This window comes from Asparagus officinalis, chromosome 9 (assembly GCF_001876935.1).
Source record: "Asparagus officinalis chromosome 9, Aspof.V1, whole genome shotgun sequence".
Classification (NCBI taxonomy): Eukaryota; Viridiplantae; Streptophyta; class Magnoliopsida; order Asparagales; family Asparagaceae; genus Asparagus; species Asparagus officinalis.
The window spans coordinates 21,703,457-21,721,722 of NC_033802.1; the positions used below are offsets into that span (position 1 = coordinate 21,703,457).

The following is an 18,266-nucleotide window of genomic DNA, read 5'->3' on the forward strand; positions in this document are numbered from 1 at the left end:
TTCATCTGTATCATGGCTATTTCCAATTCGAACTTGAAGTTCTCTTTTTGCTTAGCCAAAGCATCCTCGATGATCTTGGTCATTTATTCCGCGTTGATCATGAACGCCTCACGAGACTGTCCTATGCTGGACACCGTATTGTCAGAAGCGATGGTAGAGTTCACATCTGATGCTTCATCATCTGAGGATAATCCGCTATTCATCCTCTGATAGTCCCTACGCCTAGTAGTTCCTGCGCGTAACTGAGTTATACGTTGGGATATGTCTGAAAAATAACGAGAACTGAAACTTCGTGTTGACTTCCTTTTATAAGCCATATTGATAGTGACCTCTGGGAGTTCGACGTCTTGCGTAGCTAATCTTTTTCTATGGAAACGCCTTGGCTTAGTTTCCAACACTTTATAGGAAAGCCTTTGGAATACCGAGACCCTCTGTGGAGCGGTCTTAGGGTAGCAACACGCTGATAATACTGCCCTGATAATTTTAGTACACGGACAGTGAGAGTCTGCTTTTCGGGTACCTCTCTTTCGAGATTTATTCGTACCCCCAGCCTGATAGTACAACTCATCAACGTTACGGTCTGAGTAACCTATCAGCTGTTTACATGAATTCTCAGGTATAACGCGTTCGTCTGCTTGACGCGTTTTCTTCTGAGTAAACAATGCCTTGTTGGCGTCTGCAGGAGTCACTCATTTGGAATCACACTTTTCTGAGGGTGAAACCTTAACGGGCTCCTGGCCTTCTGTACGCACCCCCAAGCGGGCGGTTACAGGAATCAACTTGTTAGGAGGTCGCGTACGACCCCCAGTCTAGATGTTTGCTTGGGGTTCCTTCAACGGTCCTAAGCGTTCCTTAACAGACGCATTGCCTCGATCTTCGGGTAGAGAACCAAGGTGATCCTTCAATGGAATTCTAACTCTGGGGAGGTCCATACCGCCGTAGGGTTCTACCGGAGGTGTGGGAACGGAAGGAGCGGGATCCGGAGTTGACGAAGGCTGGGGAGCAATGTTGCCTGCTTTTGCCTTAGGCGTTGATTTAGCCTTTGGCATCCAAGTTTGTTTGGATCTCGGCGATCTCTTAGCCATCTCTTCCTTTTGTATTTCTTGTGTTTTTCGCACCAAGATCTAGGCATGCGCAAGAAGTGCGTGACGCTTCTGAATGCGCTCCTCAAGAGTAGAACGGTTCCATTTGACACAAACCCATTCGTTAGTAGGTGGTTGGGAGGAGGTTCCCGAAGCTTGCTGCTGGAACACTTGGTGCCTTCTGATTTTCAGATCCGCATCATAGCAGATCCCGTCAACAGGCTTCAAAGCCTTGGCAAATTGGCGCATGAGATGTTGACGACGCCTTTGACGAGCCCTCTTCGTCAGCACTGGTGCACTTTCAATGGGCAACTCTTTGACTTTCGAAGAGTTGTCATGAAGGTTAGATCTGGTTTCTTTAGAGGCCGGAGATGGGTCTTTCACTGCATTCGGGTTCAGATCATCAACCCTGGTCTTCGGATCTGAAGGCACATTCTTCGCGGCAGTGGTTTTCCTGCGTTTGCAAGAAGAAGATCTGGAGGAGGAGGAGGAAATATATTCCTCGAATTTCTACTGGTTGACTTCGTATTCGACCTCTTCGAACACCGGGATCTTGATCGTCGGTTGCGTCACGACAGCCTCGGCAGCGAGGTTGTTGGCTCCTACTATGGTCGCCAGCTTGTTTGGGTAGAAACTTGTATTCTTCATCGTGTAACTCATTACAACTTCGATCGTTACAACAAGTTCAAAAAGATCAGTCTTTTTATAAGACCTTTACACAATGAAAACAAAAAAATGACAACTCTCGTTAAATAGTGCAACGGGTGTTTATCGCCCGCTGCTTGCGTGGGATCTTGGCCTGTGACGGGGACATTGATATCCGTGGACCATCAAACGATCAAATCAGATCCGGAGCTTCATTGATTCGTGAAGGAATCAAGAAACCGAAGTAGTTATCTCGGTAACATCGAGATAACCACTCTTCTTGAGATCACCATAATAGGGCGATCTCAAGGAAGGAACCGGGCTGCAGATCTGACGAGCTCCTCTTTTTTATGCTAACGAACTCGATCATATCTCTCCTCCTCCTCTCTGAAATTTGTGGCTCTTCAGTTCTCAATTCGGCAGGGCTTCGCCGACGCTTGAGAATTCCATATCTAAAAAATAAAGGCCCTAGGGTTGTATTTATAGGCTTCAGGAGCCATGTGTTCAGATAAGAATGGCCGATTCTCTCTTATCTTCAGTTGAAACCACTTAACCACATTAGCAGATCAGTTGGAGCAAATCCAGGTGGTTAACGATCAAGAAAAACCACCGAAAATAACTAAAATCAGCATTTTCGTGTTGCAGACACTTATGAGTATCTCGGCGTAGACACTTACAAGTGTCTCGGCCAAGCCGAGACACTTTAGAGTGTCTTAGTTTGCTTCCCCGCGGTGTCTCGGTTTGGTTTTTTTTGTTTTTGGTGCGTCGAGTTTGTTTCCACCGTATATTCGTCGTCCGGACTCGGAATTACATGGTTCAAGATGCATCAGAAAGCCGACGAGGAGATCTATAGGCTCCTATGATTGAATCATATGTTGAGTAAATAGGACACGAGGGGTGCTCCGCCTTTCGTAAACGACGCGGGGCTCCCGATCAGCTCTTGTTTCCGTTATTCCAAAGTTTCGTTTCTTCGTATGATCCGTCGACTCACTTCGTACGTTTGTCATCGTCAAATGAGCTTCTGTGATTCGAATAGCGACGTTCACCATCTTCTTTGTGCTTCGAGCTGCGTGTGAGGGCTCGTAGGTAATTTTAGATGCCTACACTTGTGCCCACAGGCTCTTCAAGGATTAGTCATTGATCAATTCCATTACAATCTAATCAATGGGCTCAAGAATGGGCTCATCAATGGGTCCATCTATTAGTTTATAACATAATTGTAACAAACTATGTTGACTCTATTGACTCCATCTTCTTTAGGCTTTTGGGCTTTTGGGCTTTTGAGTTTCTTGTAGGCTTCCACAAAGTCTTGGAAAATGAGGAGAATTTGTTCATTTGGGCTTTTATTCTTTAAGTCTTCAGTACCTATAAATTAAGAAAAAAATATTACTAGCAGATATTTTTATTCAAAATAAAATAGATAATTATAGTATAAAAGTATAATAAAATGTGATAGTCATCTATTTAGAAATATGAGCTAGAGGAAGAAAGTGGAGTCTATCCCACCGAGCTCAGGTTTTGAAGTGGAAACTGGAATTTTCAAGCATGGCCCAATAATCCATACTGTTGACTTAGATGAGTGTGGGTTTAGAGTAGGGGACTTGTTCAAGAGCTTTACTAGCCAAGACGAAGAGTCTATTTCTACTCAAGCTTTGCTTACAAGTTTCCTTTCAATCTGATTGAAAGGATAAGTGGCGCCATCTCGACCAAAAGACTACATTTTCCTCAAGGTTCTATACCCAACGGTCTTGCTTGCATCCATCATGAATTGAGAGAGCATACAATGGAATATCTAAATTAGAAAGAGGGTTGTCTGAAGGAGGAGGTGCCCAATATTAGAGTGGAGCTGTTGCATACCTATTTAATGGTATAGTATACCTCCACTATTCTTCTTTTATGTCGGTCACCAAAGGATGCCTCGTTATTATAAAGATACAAGATTTCAAAAATGGAGAGTCAAGTGCATTGTGGGGATTCATTAGCTTTTTTGGAATAATGACGAGTACCGCATCTACTACTACTCCTTAGACATCATTGAGACTTCATTCGGCGATGAGTTTGAGGATAGCCTTAATGTTAGCCTCATGGTTATGAGCCTACTTCCTAATCTTATTTTGATGATTACAAACAATTTCTAACATTGTGCGTCGAGTGCTTGCATTTGCTTTGTTAGGTAATCTACACAAATATCCTTGTCGGAGGTTGGTTGGATTAAGCCTACACGATCATATCCATTGAAGGATAGAAGGAATATAGAAATGAAGCCATTTGCAATTCAAAATCAAATTCAAGATCAAGCTTCATCCGCAACCAAGATGAGCTTAATTGAAGATCAAGATTGCTTGGGTATAGTTTTTATAGTTTAGGGTTTATACTTGTGTGTTAATACTTAGAACTCAATCTTATACACACATACACATTTTGGTTTTATAGTTTTCAAGTTTGAATATGAAACAAATTTACTTATTTATATACATACATACATGTTTCATATTTATCATTTTTGGTTTTGGTAAACAATGTGTTTAGCCACATAAACATGAAAACTCAATACACGTATATAAATATATTTTCATGCTTATATGTGCTTAAGATGATTTCATTAATCAACAAGTTTAAAATCATAAAATCATGTTTATTTTAAAAAATATGTTTTTATGGACTAAAGACTAAATTACACCATTTTATATATTTTCCTAAGTCTTTTAATCCATTCAAAATGAATATGCAAGTTTGTTTGTCAATAATATGTGTTGTTAAGTTTTTATGTTTTTGGACTAGTTTTATAAAGTAATAAGTTTTCACAAATAGGAAATGTAATTAAAAAATACTTTTTCTAACATGTTCTATTACATGTTTATAACTATTTTACAAAATTTTATCATTTTTTGGGTTGATTTACTAGGTCAAATTGATTTTACAAAATCGGGTGTTTTAGCAGTTTTTAGAATCTAAAATATCTGTGTTTAAATATTTATTTCTAACAAATGGGAAGTTATATTTCAGTAATTATTTATCTAAAATGTTTATCTACATGTATAGAAACCTCCCTCAAAATTTTACGATTTTTGGATTTTATTTGATATTTTTAATTGATTTTATAAAGCCAGCTACGCAAATATTTTAGGAACTACCAAAACCTGTAACTATCTGCTGAGTCGACTTATATGTAATAAGTCGACTAATGTACTATATAAGTCAACTTATATGATCATTTTAGCCTATAAAGGCTAGTTATAAATCGACTTATGTACTATAGCAAGTCGACTTATAACACTGTAACGGCTAGTTTTCCAGAATGCACAGTTTTTGGGTTTTTTTTGTCTTTTTGCTTGTTTTTCTTGGTTTTTTGGAGTTTGCCTTGTGATCCTATAAATACCCCATGCCTCATAACTTCTGAGCTAACTAAGAAAAATTTAAATCAAGTTTGGGGCAAGTTAGTTTAAGAGTTTTCAAGTGTTTCAAGTTTGGTTTTGTGAAGAAGTTTTCACAAGAGGAAGAAGAGATCATCATTTTGTGTTTGGGCTTTCATCTCATCTCTCTCTCTCTCTCTCTTGATTTTCAGGGAAGTTTATGCTAAACTCATCTCTAGCTTTATTTATATTTGTTTGATCATAATTTCTTAAGCTAGATTACTTTTTCAGTTTGCATCTTATATTTTCTCGTTGATTACACACAACCACTTGAGCTTAAGTTATTTTCACACATTGTATAATTTAGGTTGTGGTGAGTGTTACTTAGAATGTGGGCTTATATTGTTTTCTCATCCATTATAAAGAACAAATCATTGTATTTGAGCTTCATTGTGAGAATCACTTTGTAATACACTAGTATACCGAGAGGAGTGTGTGGTGAGAAACGAGGTCGATTCTAAGAAGAGTGGCATCGGTAGTAAAGCCTAGGGAGAGATTGTAAATCCAAGCACTTGAGGAAGGTGATACAGGCTAGGCCAACAGTTAGACGGTATAGAGTGTGATTGCAAGAGTGTGAGTTGTGAAAGTTTTTGGTGAGCTAGAAAACCGAGATTATGAGGTGTAAACGTTTTCAGTTAGCGTTGAAAACCGGTTATGTTAGTGGATTCTCCTTGGGAGTGGGGAGCGGAGACGTAGGTCGGAAGGACCAAATTCCGTGATCATTTTCTTGAGTTTGCTTTGGTTATTTTCCCACTATCTTGTTTATATTATTTCATGTTTATTTCACCCTTATGTTAATTACATATCCTTGCATATATCTCATTGAATATCATACTTCTGGGATAATTTTTAATAAGTTTTAAATTGGTATTAAATCGGATTAGATTAGCATATTACCCTATTTACCCCCTTCTAAGGTACTTTCATTTGGTATCAGAGCTTGGTGCTATTTGATTTGTGGCTTAACTGCCGTGAGTCAAAGATCCTGGCTTCATATTGTTGCTAATCTAGTTTTGATAATTTTCATCTTGCTTGCATAATATATTATGGATATGCTTAGTACACCTTGTTTAGGCTATGATACAAATGTTGCTCCTTTATTCAATAATTTTCCTTATGCTCAATGGATGTTTAGATTTAAGATATTTTTTAGATATAAACATATCGATTTATGAGAAATTATTGATAGTGCATATGTTGTGCCCACGTTGGAGAAATCCAGTGGAGCAATTATGATAAGAAAATGTTTACTATGAATAAGTTATTGTTAGATTTTTTGCTTAAAACTTTTGAACCATCTATATCTAACAAATTTGTTCATTTTGATAGTGCTTACAATTTACGAAAATTTATAGAAGCATATCAAGGCAACTTGGAGGAGATTCAGTACGCTTTAGCGGAATCAACTTCAAGTGAGAATGGAGCATCATGCACACGGGCACTAGGTGATAGCCCTAGTGAGGTTTGTGAGTCCGAAACCGATTGTGAATTATCTATTATTAAAATCGCATGTGCATATGAAAAATTAAAGAAGCCCTATAACAAATTTCATCATAATTTTATTGATTTGAAAAGCAAACATGTTAACTTGAAATCCGATCATGAGTCACTAGCTTTCAAATTTGATATCATTGCTAAAGAAAACAATGATATGTTATATTTGGAAAATAAAAATTTGAACTCAAATATAGTTAGCTTATCTCATGCTAGAAATAATGCCATATTAGAGGTAGAAATAATTAATAATGAATTTAATTCTTTCAAGATTAATCATGATTGTTCTACTTTTATTAACAATGCTAGTGTGTCAAATGAAGAGTTGAATAATATGAAAAACCATATCTCATCTTTAATTCAACTCTAAAAATATGCATTGTTAAACATAAGAATCCTGTGGACATATGTGCTAAGTCACGAGCTACTATTTCAAAATCACCCACTCACTATGCACATATGTATATCAAAGTTTACAAGTGCTCTATTTGCGGTTGTAAAGTCCATTTATCTAAATTTTGATATAATGCACATAAACACTCTACTATCAATAATCCTACTCCATGTGCATCTCACAAAGTCGTGTCATCATCATGTCACACACATACACATGCACAAAATGTTCATCATAAGCAAGTGTTTAAATGTGATTATTGTGGTCGTTTTGGTCATTTGGCCAAATATTGTCTTGATTTGAAAAAGATTTCACATTTGACAAATGCTTCTAAAAGACCACATGAGTTTAAATGTGATGTTTATAGTAGAGTTTGACATCTTGCAAAAAAAAATTTGATGTGCAAAAATTTTCTAACTTGCAAAATGATCCAAAAAGACCACCTTTGTTTAATAAATTTTCTCATTTGCAAAATGAATTTAAAAGACCATATATGTTTGCAAATGTTCCTTGTGCATAAATTAATGGTCAACATAAGCAAGTGCATCCTTTTCATTGCACCTATTGCAATTGAATGGGTCATTTGAGTATTTATTGCTATAATCGTGTACGTGCACTAAATGTGCCCAAATAGATTCATAACCCTAGGGATTTGAGCTTAAATGATAGGGGTCATGTCCCTAAATCTTTCGGCACCAAAAATACTTGGGTGCCAAAATTATTTTAAACCAAGATTTTTAATACTTTTATTTTACATTTCTTGGTTTTAAAAAAAACATGTTTTTGAATTTTTTTTGAAAATAAAAACAAAATTTTAAGCAAACACTTTTGTTTTTCATTTTATTGATTTTGTCTGTTATGAGAGGTTTGTGTTTGAGCAAACCCCCGAGATTTATTGGTTATTTATTTCTTATTAGGTGCAAAAAGTTTTATATGGGTTAAAACAATCTCAAGAGCTTGATATGATTGATTTATGATTTCATTTGGTTGATTTATTTTTTATTTGTAATTTCATGTTTGTCATGATTCTCATAGCTCTCGTGATTTGATTTCAATTGAATATTTTTTCATGATTCTCATGTTTTTCCACTCTTTTGATTTCATAAATCTATATATTGTTTTTATGTTTATATATTAATACACCATTTTCTAATAATAAATATGTATGTGTTCTCAATCAATCATGACTTATGTTTTGAGAATTTATAAAATTTTGGATTCATTGATAAATCATTTGATTTTTTATTTTTATTTTTAAATTTTTTTTATGTTTTAGACCCTTGTGACACTTTCTCTTAATGATACATATATAAGTTTTTAATTGGTCTCTTTGTATGTGAGTTATGATTAGCATGTTTTTATGCTTACTCACATGTTTGCCTTAGCCTTCATTGCATATTTTCTTTGTGGCATTTTGATAGGGGGAGCTTTCTTCTATATATTTGTTTTATACTCACCTATACATATTTATAAGGGGGCTTTCGCTCTCTTTATTCTTATTTATTTTCCCCATTTTGATGTTGACAAAGAGGGAGAAACAAGTCTATTGTGAGTATATCTTGCTTTGGTTTATGCATGAAGATTTTACTTTTATATATTCATAATGGTTCATGCATATTTAATATATACTCTTTGTGTAGATTGTTTGTCATCATCAAAAAGAGGGAGATTGTTAGCCTCATGGTTATGAGCCTAATTCCTAATCTTGTATTGATAATTACAAATAATTTATAACATTGTACATCGAGTACTTGTATTTGTTTTGTTAGGTAATCTACATAAATATCCTTGTCGGAGGTTGGTTGGAATGAGCCTACACGATCATATCCATTGGAGGACGGAAGGAATGTCGGAATGAAGCCATTTGCAAGTCAAAATCAAATTCAAGATCAAGCTTCATCCTCAACTAAGACGAGCTTAATTGAAGATTAAGATTGCTTGGGTATAGTTTTTATAGTTTAGGGTTTATACTTGTGTGTTAATACTTAGAGCTCAATCTTATACACACATACACGTTTTGATTTTATAGTTTTTAAGTTTGAATATGAAACAAATTTCTTATTTATATACATACATACATGTTTCATATTTATTATTTTTGGTTTTGATAAACAATGTGTTTAGCCACATGAACATGAAAACTCAATACACGTATATAAATATATTTTTATGTTTATATGTGCTTAAGATGATTTTATTAATCAACAAGTTTAAAATCAATAAAATCATGTTTATTTGTAAAAATATGTGCTTAAGATGATTTTATTAATAAAGTCCTTTAACCCATTCAAAATGAATATGCAAGTTTGTTTGTCAAAAACATGTGTTGTTAAGTTTTCATGTTTTTGGACTAGTTTTGTAAAATAATGAGTTTTCACAAATGTGAAATAAATTTTGAAAAATTATTTTTCTAACATGTTACATTACATGTTTATAAGCATTTTCCAAATTTTTATCCTTTTTGGAGTTGTTTTACTATGTCAAATTGATTTTACAAAATCGGGTGTTTCAGCAGTTTCAGAATCTGAAATATCTATGTTTAAATATTTATTTCTCACAAATGGGAAGTGATATTTTAGAAATTATTTCTCTAAATATTTATCTTCATGTATGAAAACCTTCCTCAAAATTTCACGATTTTTGGATTTTATTTGATATTTTTAATTAATTTTATAAAGCCAGCTACATAAAACTTTTATGAACTGTCAAAACCTGAAACTATCTGCTGAGTCGACTTATATGTAACTAGTATTCAACCCGTGCTAAGCACGGCATCCTTAATAGTTTTTTTTTGTCCGCAATTTTTCGTCATCTAATTTTTTGGTTATGTCACGTATCTTTAACATACGTTTGGAAAATATATTAAAAATAGGTATATGCGAACATTATAACTTAATTAAGCTTATCTCATATGGAAAAAGTAAAAAGATTCATAAATAATGACAAAGTGATATATTGTTGATGCTTTAATATATGGCTTCCCCAGATGATCGCAACCGGAGACGCAATCTCCGAAGAAAACTGCAGCCAGCGAAGAAAAACAGATTCCCACCAGAGAAATCATCAATAAAAGAACATCACAGCCACACAACATAAAACAGCCATCAGTCTTAGCTTCATCAATAAATGAACTTCATCGCAAGCTTCATCAATAATTGTTAAAGAAAGAACACCACCACCACTTGATGAAGTTTCTTCAGGCAGCCTAATGCTGCTGTGGCCGTCTCCATCTAAAGTTCCACTGAACTTGCCACTTTCTTCCTTAAAAGGATCAAATGTCAACTCCACCACAATCTTACCCCTGTTCTTTTTATTTTGAGGATCGTTAGGATTCAAGTTCTTAAGAAGATCAAGGGTGAACTCCTTCGTCTCATAAGGAGTGAGCAAACTAAGTGGAAGATTCAAGTTCTTAAGAAGATCAAGGGTGAACTCCTTCGTCTCATAAGGAGTGAGCAAACTAAGTGGAATCACTTGCATTCCTAACTTATCATGCATTTTTACCTGCACAAGGTAGCTTCAGGATTCAGAATAACGTTTACTTGTATTCCTTTTTCATTCCAAATATATAGGAGAATATTATTTAATTTTCTGAATCAATAGGTCAGAAAGATGGTGTTGCTGTGGAAAGAATTTGAGAAGTCTACTTTAGACAGGGAATTTTCGGTTCAGTGTGAAAATTCACTTCATTATGCATCTTGGTAGCTAGTCTGGAAGAAGTATAAAAGAAAGCCAATTATGAGATGTATTTGCTTATCCTCAAGCAATACTACTCTGCAAATGATGACAATTTTTCTACCAGAGTAAACAAATTAACATGAAGATGAAAATAATATTTTTTTAGAATTGGAATTTTAAAGATTGAAAATTTTCCTCGTATTTTACAATAGCTACTCTCAAGATAGGCAAAAGAAGATAAGATGCATACAGGGAACTAAACCTTTTCCCAGGCAAAGACACGCAGCTGAAGGACTTGAGTTGCTGGATCCTTCACAATGAGCATGAAGTTCTCATTCCATTCAGGATTCAAATTGCTCATTTTAATTGAAGTTTTCTTTGAAGGAAGTCCTTCTTCGCTCAAACTGAGTTTAACATATGGATCAGATTTACCAAGAAAAACCATTTTCAGGAGGTTAAATGCACGCACAACCTTTACATGTAATACGCCAACAGGTCTTTTTGTGGCTTCACTGCAAAGATAACAATTGAACATATCAGAGGATGATATTAAGAATTCAAGAAATAAATGAACATCATGTCTCCCCTGTAAGTAATATGATAGCAACTTCTTTAAAGAAGTGACAACACTACTCAAAATTTATCTACGCCCTATGACTCAACAACAAAGATGTAGAAACTGGACACTACCCTTAGACAATTTTGCTACAGCACTTACAAGTATAAGTAGGTATAGGATGATAGCTTATAGCAAAAAATCGCAGCTCAAAAAATAATACTCATAATTGAGGAAGAAAATCAACAATTACTTGAGCAGCAACAATCATCATAGGACAAATAATTGTATTAGTACAAATAATTGTACTGACATAGATATGCATAATGGCATGAAATAAATATATTAGCATTTTATATTTCTATTAAATCCTCAAACAAATATGTTAAAATTTTAGTGACTAACACAATTTAGCTTCATCAACAAACCTATAAAACTCTGTTCAACTTCACGAGTCAACTTAGCTTCATCAACAGAGAAAGCTCTTGCAGATGTTTCTGTAGGTGTTTTCTGACAATCTATTTGTGTATATCCAGTTCCAGATGCAGAAAGCTCTTGCAGATGTTTCTGTAGGTGTTTTCTGACAATCTATTTGTGTATATCCAGTTCCAGATGCGCTACACATAAGGTTAACATCCTCATCACGTTTTCTGACAATCTATTTGTGTATATCCAGTTCCAGATGCGCTACACATAAGGTTAACATCCTCATCACATGACTGAGTGATAGATGTGCATTGTTGTGTATTGCATACAACTAACGTTGCATCGTATATGACTTCTGGACAATTAGGATGATGGTCCTCATCATTGCTCTCCATACTATATGACTTCTGGACAATTAGGATGATGGTCCTCATCATTGCTCTCCATACTCCTGAAACTGAGTTCTAATCGTATGTGAATGTGTGTATATATATAGGTCCTCATCATTGCTCTCCATACTCCTGAAACTGAGTTCTAATCGTATGTGAATGTGTGTATATATATATATATGTGTATAAGAACATATATGCATATCAATAGCATACAGTCTTACTAATCAAGCTTTACGGACAATAATAATAAGAACAAAACCCAAAAGAAATTATACTTGTAGATAAGTTACATAGAAATAGATAAGTATATATCATATTTATGGAGAATATGATAACTCAGTATTACATCTGCTAAGCGTATAACACAAAAAGATAGTCATAATCCAAGCATCTATGTACAAAAGATAAACTTATATCAATATGTATGAATTAAACAGATAACCAAAAAGAAGATTCCAATTCAACATAGATCTTAATAGGAAACAGAGTCATAATGCAGTATGTTTGGACATTATAACAACATTCTTCAAGGCAATATGTAAAAAAGAATATGAATTTGATAATAGACTTACAATGATGAACTCCTAGTGTAATCTGAGATATTGATCAGTACATTGAGAACACAATGTTACACTGCAGAATATAATCATATTAAGGCAATAAGTTTATATCAAATGAGATGAACACAAAAATGCAAACCAAACTGTGTTGATATTGGTCAACAATGAAATGCAATGTTGAAAGAAGTATTGATAAAATTAAAAGCTTATTTCATATTTATGAACTCCTCTCGGACTGAGAGTAAGATATATCAGTCTGAGAACGATGTTGCACCGTAGAATAGATATATATGAAGACAATTAGTTAAATTCAACTCAGATGACTATATTTTAGAATAGGGGTTTATTGATTACTCAGTATTACATCTGGTAAGAGTATAGCACAAATAGATACAGTTATGAAGTGTTTGTTATATATATAATTTAGGATATGGATTTAATGATTACTCAGTATTACATCTATAAAGAGTATAACACAAATAGATATACGATAAAATAACAGGAACATTCCAAACAGGAAGATTTATCTCAAAGTCTATGAACTAAACAAATAACAAACAGGAAGATTCCAATTCTACACAGATGGACAAAGAAAAGAGAGTCATAATACTTAATTTATGGACATTATATCTTGTTATTTCAACACAATATGTATTATAGGAATTTAATATGCTAATAGACTTACACTGATGAAATCCTCTCTGACTGATGAAATCCTCTCTGACGGAGAGTATGATCAGTACGATGAAAACACGCTGTTGCACTGCAGAGAAAATACATATGAAGACAATTAGTTTTAATCAACTCAGATTAAGCCATTTTCTATAAAGTACTCTTGAAAATTCCAGCCATCATCAAGAGTCAAATTATTTTAGTATTGTAACTCCTATTCTATAAAGATACTTTTGCTAGATAGATTAAACAAATATAATTGAAAGCTTATTTCATATAATGTAAGCCTGCATCATACTTATTCAAAATCAAAATAATAAAATCATCCTTACAGATTATATTTGTATATTAAAATATGATGGAATCAAGCATCATACTAATTCAAAATCATAATTGTCTGCCAACACATTCAGATGCACATAATGTATGCATCAAGAACACAGAACATTTTCCCTAAATATTACCTTCTTATTTAGTTCCAGTTTCGTCTTTCTAATTTTTTTCCAATATTCCATTTTTTCCAATATATCCAAATGCCTAAATATTTAAATCCTTGCAGATTTATTGAATTTTCATTATTTGCCTCTTGTTTACGGATGGACAAAACTATAATCTCTGATGAAGAAAGACAGCAGCTCTCAGGTATTATTTCCCTCTTGTTTACGGATGGACAAAACTATAATCTCTGATGAAGAAAGACAGCAGCTCTCAGGTATTATTTCTATATAGCTACGAGGGATCTTTTCATAATATCTCTGATGAAGAAAGACAGCAGCTCTCAGGTATTATTTCTATATAGCTACGAGGGATCTTTTCATAATATTTGCGGTCTTAACAGGCTTTGATGTTCCCTTTGCTTGCCAATGAACAAACACAACATCTCAAGAAAGTAACTCTCTGCGGCATTTTTGGAGTTAAGATGGGCTTAATTAACAATGATCATCAGCCATTGTTAAGTCAGATAGGGTATTACATTATCAGACTTTGTGTCTGGAAAATGAGTGGACTATTTATCATATATGATGCATGCCTGGAGCTACATCATTTTTTTATACTGGAAAATAAGAATTAACAAACGATATGAGATTCCATGCAAAAATAGTACAAAAACAATATAATTGAAACGTAATTGAAATCTAATTTATAATTTTATATTTGATTTCACTATTTGTCAAGAACAGAGTGTAAGCATCAATATAATTGAAATCTAATAAAATCAAAATCCTTACAGATTATATTTGTATATTAAAATTTGAAGGAATCAAGCATCATACTCATTCAAAAGCATAAAAATCAAAATCATAAAACTCATTCATACTGAGTCTTATTTTGTACGCGATCATTGTGAATTTTAGTGATGATTTCAGCATCAGTATCAATTTTATTACACCATGCGGAAGAGGTAATCATGAACTATCAGGCGGAAGATGAAATCAATTTTATCAAACTCAGTGACAAAATCATGAAATCAAGGCAGAGGTTTACCTAAAGAAGAAATCTCTCACACCAGACGCGGAAGATGAACTCAATCCTCTCTATCTTTTCTTTAGGCGGAATAGGGAAGAAGAGGGGAACACCAGACGCGGAAGATGAACTCAATCCTCTCTATCTTTTCTTTAGGCGGAATAGGGAAGAAGAGGGGAACAGGGCAACCGGCAATTTGCTCGTGACCTCTCTATCTTTTCTTTAGGCGGAATAGGGAAGAAGAGGGGAACAGGGCAACCGGCAATTTGCTCGTGAGGTCGAAGTTGAGCAATGTGGCCTTCGTGAGCGGGGAAGATCTCGCAACGTGTCCGAAGTTCTCTCAACGTGGCGAATTTGAAGGAATGGAGGTACAAATGGACGGTTGTGGGAATATCTGTGAAAAAGAATAATTCACTAAGCAATTCTTCCGAACTCAAAGTAGGCGGAAGATTTATAACCTGAAAAAGAATTTCTCTGTATAGGCGGGGGCTGAACTTAGTTCTCTTTCTTTTTAGACGGAAGAGAATGGAAATCTGTAAATGGTTGGAAGCAGAGGAACTGCAAAGTACTTGTGGGGAAGTTGAGCGACGTGGTCATCTTGTGCGGAGGAACATCAGCGACGTGGCGAAATGGCTCCACGTGTGTGAAGTTCTCGCAACGTGGAGTGAAAAAATGGACGGTTATCATTATAAACACCAGTCATAACCAATTTTTTCTGTGGTTAATTGCGTTATCAATGTACGATTGTGGTTTTCTGTGGTTAATTGCGTTATGAATGGACGGATGCGGTTAAATGATGGGGAAAATACGTGGATATTAAAAAAATTTACTGTTCACACAGAGATTTTCCTTTAGTTATAAAGGAAAGTAGATAAGTCAACTTATGTACTATATAAGTCGACTGATATGATATTTTTAGCCTGTAACGGCTAGTTATAAGTCGACTTATGTACTGTAGCAAGTCGACTTATAACACTATAATGGCTAGTTGTCCAGAATGCATAGTTTTTGGATTTTTTTATCATTTTGCTTATTGTTCTTGGTTTTTTGGGGTTTGTCTTGTGATCCTATAAATACTCCATGCCTCATAACTTCTGGGCTAACTAAGAAAATTTTAAATCAAGTCTTGGGCAAGTTTGTTTAAAAGTTTTTAAGTGTTTCAAGTTTAGTTTTGTGAAGAAGTTTTCACAAGAGGAAGAAGATATCATCATTTTAAGTTTGGGCTTTCATCTCATCTCTCTCTCTCTCTTTATTTTCAGAGAAGTTTATGCTAAACTCATCTCTAGCTTTATTTATTTGTTTGATCATAATTTCTTAAGCTAGATTACTTTTGGAGTTTGCATCTTATATTTTCTCATTGATTACACACAACCACTTGAGCTTAAGTTATTTTCACACAATGTATAATTTAGGTTGTGGTGAGTGTTACTTAGAGTGTGGGCTTATATTGTGTTCTCATCCATTATAGAAAACAAATCATTGTATTTGATCTTCATTGTGAGAATCACTTTATAATACACTAGTACACCGAGAGGAGTGTGGTCAGAGACGGGGTCGATTCCAAGAGGAGTGGCATCGATAGTAAAGCCTAGGGAGAGGTTGTAAATCTGAGTGCTTGAGGAAGGCGACACAGGGCTAGGCTAACACTTAGAGGGTGTAGAGCGTGATTGTAAGAGTGTGAGTTGTGAAAGTTTTCAGTGAGTTAGAAAACCGAGATTATGAGGTGTAAACATTTTCGGTTAGCGTTGAAAACCAGTTGTGTTAGTGGATTCTCTCCGGGAGTGGGCAGCATAGACGTAGGTCGGAAGGACCGAACTCCGTGATCATTTTCTTGTGTTTGCTTTGGTTATTTACCCACGATCTTGTTTATATTGTTTCATGTTTATTTCACCCTTGTGTTAATTACATATCATTGCATATATCTTATTGAATATCATACTTGATAGAACAATTTGTTAATAGGTTTTAAATTGGTATTAAATCGGATTAGATTAGTATATTCCCCCCCCCCCCCCCTCTAGGGTACTTTCACTTAGAGCCAAGGGGTATACTTGTCTAACTAGTACTTATTTTAAATGTCTAATAAATATAAGACCTGGGCATCTCATTGCTCAATTTCATGGGACAGAGTGCTACATCAAGCCATATCTCCCTTGCAACTTTGCACAATAGTTTAGGTACGACCAACTTTATATTACTAATCCCAACACCGAGTTGCTGCGCTCGAGGGATCTGATAGACGAAGCCCACACCTCGTATCACTTCACTACTAGATTTATTGCTACAAAGTTTATCTTGCCATACAAAATCCCTAATTGTTATATGACTTTTGAGTTTTATAGATGGTATAGCGCAGTGAGCGTCATCATCCCGCGATTCAAGATCAACAAGACTGGTGTGATGTGGGTCATCTAGAAGCACAAGGAAGCTTCTAGGAAGGGATCCAAAAGTAGAGTGCTTAGGCCATGAATATCTTGTAGAGATTGGGTGAGAAGGAGACGATGATGATGACTTGGACGCACCTGTCGAGCGGTAGCCTCTGCGTAGGCCCGTCAACATTAGTATATGAGAAATGTCAACCCACCTTGAAGTTACATGAGGAGATACTCATAGGAAGAGACTGGGACATCCACTGGACCCTCAAAAATAGTCCAAGCATCAATGCTTGGAATCGCCAGTAAAGGAGAAATCTCCTAAGGCCCTAACACAAGGATTAGTGGCTGAACATGCAGCTACCTTAGGTAAGTTTCCTCTTTTACCATCATTTCACCTTGCCAAACATCATGTGCTATTCTTTGTAGATGATACATTTTCATAGCTGGATTGGACTGATTTAGGGGAGGATGAGAGAGTTGACTGCAACACTGATGCTCATATCACTGACCCTGATGATTCTGGTCTAGGGATGATGTGGGTGGATCTTCCCTTATTCAAGTATAATTTTGTCTGTTGGGTTAGTGTAGTCACTTTGGTTTGATGATTAACACTTCAACTATCTCCTTATGCAGGTGATGAACCTAAATCGGGAGTCGGTTTGACTATGAGTTCCATGACTACTCTCATTTCCAATTGAGAATTTGTCGATGCCCGAGTCTGCTAGGGATGCGACAGCTTCTTAGCTCCCCAGAGAAGCTAAATTAACGATGAGCTTGCGATTGTGACTATAATGACAACCTTGGTTGTACGACATTCTGAGCCTTTCGTTATACCAACTCTAGCTTCTTCTACACTTGCTGATGTTTCAAGCATGTTGGCTTCTCTTGCTCCACTTTTCATGCCAACTGGGGGTCAACTTCTAACAACTTTCACTTCTCCTCTCGTTACCACTAAGGCTTTGATCATTACAACTAAAGCGAGCTACTCGAGGTAAGTGATGGTTGAGGTTCCCTTATCTCTAGACTCTAATGATCCAGCAAAGTTAGATATCCAGATCTTAAATGAGAACATGATAAAGCTATTAAGTCAGAGTGTTGCAGAATCAACTTGACATTCA

The 18,266-nt window shown here is 35.3% G+C and overlaps 1 protein-coding gene across 1 annotated transcript; it reads right to left on the minus strand.

The window, feature by feature from the left end:
* Window positions 9,912–17,583, minus strand: LOC109823282. The gene is made up of 6 exons (XM_020389568.1): window positions 17,510–17,583; window positions 16,869–17,357; window positions 14,795–14,842; window positions 13,323–13,400; window positions 10,966–11,215; window positions 9,912–10,529 (listed from the first exon to the last, which is right to left on the minus strand). The coding sequence occupies exons 1-6, from the start codon at window positions 17,581–17,583 to the stop codon at window positions 10,092–10,094; spliced, it is 1,377 nt and encodes a 458-aa protein (XP_020245157.1). The 3' UTR covers window positions 9,912–10,091.

Excerpts from the sequence above, each read along its gene's own strand:
- LOC109823282 (XM_020389568.1), bottom strand. The coding sequence starts at position 17,583 with ATGTATCATCTACAAAGAATAGCACATGATGTTTGGCAAGGTGAAATG. Across the intron at positions 13,401-14,794 it reads GTGAGAGATTTCTTCTTTAG|TGCAACAGCGTGTTTTCATC; the intron begins GTAAACCTCTGC and ends TTTTCTCTGCAG. Across the intron at positions 10,530-10,965 it reads GTGTCTTTGCCTGGGAAAAG|GTAAAAATGCATGATAAGTT; the intron begins GTTTAGTTCCCT and ends TACCTTGTGCAG.